Genomic DNA, 3,777 nt, shown 5'->3' with positions numbered 1-3,777 from the left:
GCTCTGCATTCAACACTAGCGCGAACCCCTTGTGGTTCCACGAGCGAGCGCGACTCCTGTCTTCATAGTGCGCCAAGGGATGCCGTCAGTCTACCTGGTGTATACTTCGCAGCTGCCGGGTTGACTCACATCGTGTCTGGTAATGGCAAGTATATGTACTCACCACTCCTTGTACTCAGCAACCGCGGTGACTGAGCGGCCGAAGCGCCAGGCTCTAGACGAGATCTTGGTTTTCAGTCATGACTGGGGAAACCGAATTTTCGATAAAGGTAAAACCCCACAACATCGGGGCTGAATTGCAGCGATACGTTGCGGTAGCACGGCGACAGCTGCCGTAGCTGGCCACCTATTAGAAAAAGTTCAATATTAAGGGCCGACAAGTTGCATTGTCATTGCGTTGTGGTCACTTTCTATTTAACGTTACTCTGGCCTATGGAGCCAGTTCCACTACGTTGTGACGTCTCCTGCCGGGAATTTTTTCGGAGACCGTTGCATTGCCATGGTGTTCCGCCGTTGATCCTTTCGGGATTAATGAGACTACCGTGAATCGCTGCTGGCAAATCGTCCAGCCACCACGGTGTTAAAGGGTACTCACCTGATGCCAGTTCTATGGCACTTGCTAATTGATGACCCACGGGATTAAAGGGCATCATGTACCGATACTAGAGGTTTTACAAATTCATAGAAATGTTCCTGACAACCTAGTTTGCCTCCTTTAGAAATATATGATTTTGTTACTGAGATAAAAAAATAGACAAGAAACGCATTTTGGTTTACCTAGTTTTCACTAGATGGTGTCAGCTGTACAGCAAGCAAGGATGTTATTTTTTTATCTCTGTCCACAAGTGACATATCTCTAAAATCAGCAAACTGGGTTGTTGTGAAGACTGATATGTATTTGTAGAGCTTTTCTTGTGTATTGGTGCACGATGGTTTTTAAGTCCGTGGGTCACGAAGCAGTAAGCCCCGTGGTAATGCTAACAGGTGAGTCCCCCTTAAGTGCACCAGCTTGTACAAGCACGCTCGCGTTGTACCATTAACTTTAGTGGATTAATTTGATAGTTCAGCCTACCGCAATCCCTTCTTATTTCCCTATTGCGTTCGGCCTTGCAACAAGGCGCACCCACTGGCAAGGCGAGAGGCAAAAGAATTTGGACTGAGTTCGATGAATGCGCGCACGCATTTATTTGGAGGACAAAAATGGTTGAACAGAATTACAAAGGTGAGGACCAAAGGTGAGGAGTCCTCCACTGACTGGACGCCGAAGCGAATGTTATGTACACAGATCACGTATCCTGCTCACTGTCCCAAGCACTTCACGATGCCGCTGGACACACCCGCGCAACACCTGCAGGCATGCACAATGTCCGTCGCATGGAGCAAGCATCACAACTGAAGAACGGCGTCTGGGTTAACTCGCATGTCCGTACACACGTTGGAAGACGGTAGCAGGCGCGTTGAGAGTAGACCGCTTAACGCCGATCACTCCTCCACGTAGAGCTTGTGGCGCCTCCTGGTGGTCCCTCCGGCGTTGGCCTTCATGTCGACCGAGGACGGGATGAGCATGATGGAGCGCACCCACTTGGGTCGCTTGGTGGTCCCCCCTTGCGGCGTGCCCTTCATGGACAGGTGCAGGACCACGGGCTGCATTCCCCGGTAGGTGCGTCCCCGGTGCTCCACGTTGGCGGGCCACTTTCCCGAGCTCGTGGTGATCCCGCGGCCGGCCTGCAGTGGCGCCGATGCAGGGAACGCCCCGACCGTCTTCCACTTGGACTTCTTGGACAAGGCGCGGTTGCCGTAGGCGGCACTTGACGTGATTCGTTGGCTACGCATCTGTGGAGAGTGCTGCCTGGGCCGCTGCTGCGCGACCGGCTGTGGTGCGGCGGCGTGCGGTGCGGCGGCCTCCAGGCGACTGATGAAGTCCAGTGGGTCCTGACCCGCCAGCGCGGCGCTCAGCTTTTCGATGGGGAAGCGTTTGATGGTTAGCCGCGGCGACTTGGAGCCCCTGGCGGTCGTGATGCGGGCCACGCCGATGTTAGGCCTGCCTTTGGGCTGCTTGCGATAACTGCCCCCTGTTTTGCCACCTGCCGACACCAGGCGAGCAAAGCCCGCGGCTCTCGGATCAGGCAAGTCGTCTTCGAACTCGGCGTCGTCGGTTTGTAAGGCGGGAGACCGTCCGTAGATATCCACCGGAACGTCGCCGCCGTCTTCTGCATCAAACGCTTCCGTTTCGTCCGCATCGAAGGTCTCGGGGCCCCCTCCGTACCCACCAGTTGGTCGCGATGGTTTTCTGGGAGCGCCGTAGCTCGGGGGAGGCGGTGGTTCTTCGACAGGTGGCGGCGGCGGTAGAACTGGTACTTGAGCGGGGGGAGGCGGCGGCGCCACCCTGGTGACCTGGGGCGCTGTTCCTGGTTCTATGCTAAACTGGGCGCCTTCAGGGCCACCTTGCACGAGCACGTTGCCGTCAATGTCGGTGGTGCCGACAGTTTCAACGACGTCGACGATGTTGCTCACGCCGAATATGCCCGTGGTCATGCCACCGCCGCCGCCCCCGCCGTAGTCGTAATCCATGCCGCCTCCGCCACCAAATCCACCGCCACCTCCGCGACCACCACCGCCTCCTCCTCCTCCTCCGCCACCAAATCCACCGCTTCCTCCGCGACCACCACCGCCTCCTTGCCAACCTCCCCCACCGCCTCCAAACTTCCAACTGTGGACCGAGCAAACCGCCGAGAACAGCACGAGCAGGCAGCGGCCCTGGTACCTCTGAAATAAAAAGACGAAGAAATCACAGCACACATTGTTAGCTTCACCGCTGTACCTCACACTGTTCAGCTATAAAACGTTAACCTGAATTGGAAGGACACAAAAGAACCGCTGAGGACAATCGGATGCTTCTTTCGTTAGACACAGTTGTCGTAGCCTTGGAGTAGTTGGCATGCGAAGCCCTTTCGCGAGTATACTCAAGGACGTTCTGTATTTAAGACGAATCCTGTCCACAGGTCCGAATGCAAGGCAGTAGGCCGGCAACTGCGTATCCAAGAGGTCCTCGAGCCATGAGCGAGTCTCTGAGAGTCCAAAGTGTTCCTTAGAGCCGCAAGAAACGTTGTACCTACCGCTCCCATGATCTCAGAGGAGGCTGCTCTGCTTGGAACGGAGGAGCTGAGACGACTGACGACCAGAAAGGTGCCGCTGGGTGCCTTATACTCGGCGACCCAGGAATGCGGACGCCTTGCAACAAGGCACGACCCGGCCATGGCATTGGCAGCGTGTGGGGTGCTGTCGTGACGAGCCGCATTGGACGCGGCCGCAGGAAAACCGCAAGCTGACACGTCGTCCGAGGACAAAAGCAACAGAGTTCTAAAACTGCGCGTCGCTTCGTGATTTTTTTGAGGACGTGAAAGTGCAAATAACGTTCCAGAGGAGAGCTGCGAGGAAGAAAAGAAGAGACGGCCGCCTCCACTTTTGGCACCCAACGCGGCGTGTCTATATTTCCTCGCTTTATTATAAACTGGCCGCCGTCGGCGAGAGCGAGGGTCATCGGAAAAGGGCGCTCTTTGAATTCCTTCCCTCCTCCTTGCGAGCGTCTTGAAAGCGGTTGTTACGCCGCTTGTTCGGCTCTCACCAGCGAGCGGGCAACTTTCGGAATGTACCCCCGGCCCACCCGCTTCGACGTCGGCTGTAGTACGTCCCAGCAGTTCGGTGCAGCTCGCTGAAAGGAGTAGCTCCTGGGCTGTTCCTTTTGGCGGCACGTTAATGACGCCGCGCGAACTTGAA

General features: G+C 56.0%; 1 protein-coding gene across 1 annotated transcript; it reads right to left on the bottom strand.

The window, feature by feature from the left end:
• Positions 1–1,182: 1,182 nt before the first annotated feature.
• LOC144175407 (uncharacterized) lies at positions 1,183–3,257 on the bottom strand. The gene is made up of 2 exons (XM_077704488.1): positions 3,117–3,257; positions 1,183–2,766 (listed from the first exon to the last, which is right to left on the bottom strand). The coding sequence occupies exons 1-2, from the start codon at positions 3,255–3,257 to the stop codon at positions 1,483–1,485; spliced, it is 1,425 nt and encodes a 474-aa protein (XP_077560614.1). The 3' UTR covers positions 1,183–1,482.
• Positions 3,258–3,777: the final 520 nt, after the last annotated feature.

The sequence above is a fragment of the Haemaphysalis longicornis genome, unplaced genomic scaffold (assembly GCF_048455015.1).
Source record: "Haemaphysalis longicornis isolate Haplotype H1 unplaced genomic scaffold, Haemaphysalis longicornis Haplotype H1 scaffold_3, whole genome shotgun sequence".
Classification (NCBI taxonomy): domain Eukaryota; kingdom Metazoa; phylum Arthropoda; class Arachnida; order Ixodida; family Ixodidae; genus Haemaphysalis; species Haemaphysalis longicornis.
This window is presented reverse-complemented; position numbering and strand designations above follow the sequence as displayed.

Coding starts and splice junctions, on each gene's coding strand:
- LOC144175407 (XM_077704488.1), bottom strand. CDS start 3,257: ATGGCCGGGTCGTGCCTTGTTGCAAGGCGTCCGCATTCCTGGGTCGCC. Junction 2,767..3,116: donor CCTCTGAGATCATGGGAGCG/GTAGGTACAACG, acceptor TTTTTATTTCAG/AGGTACCAGGGCCGCTGCCT.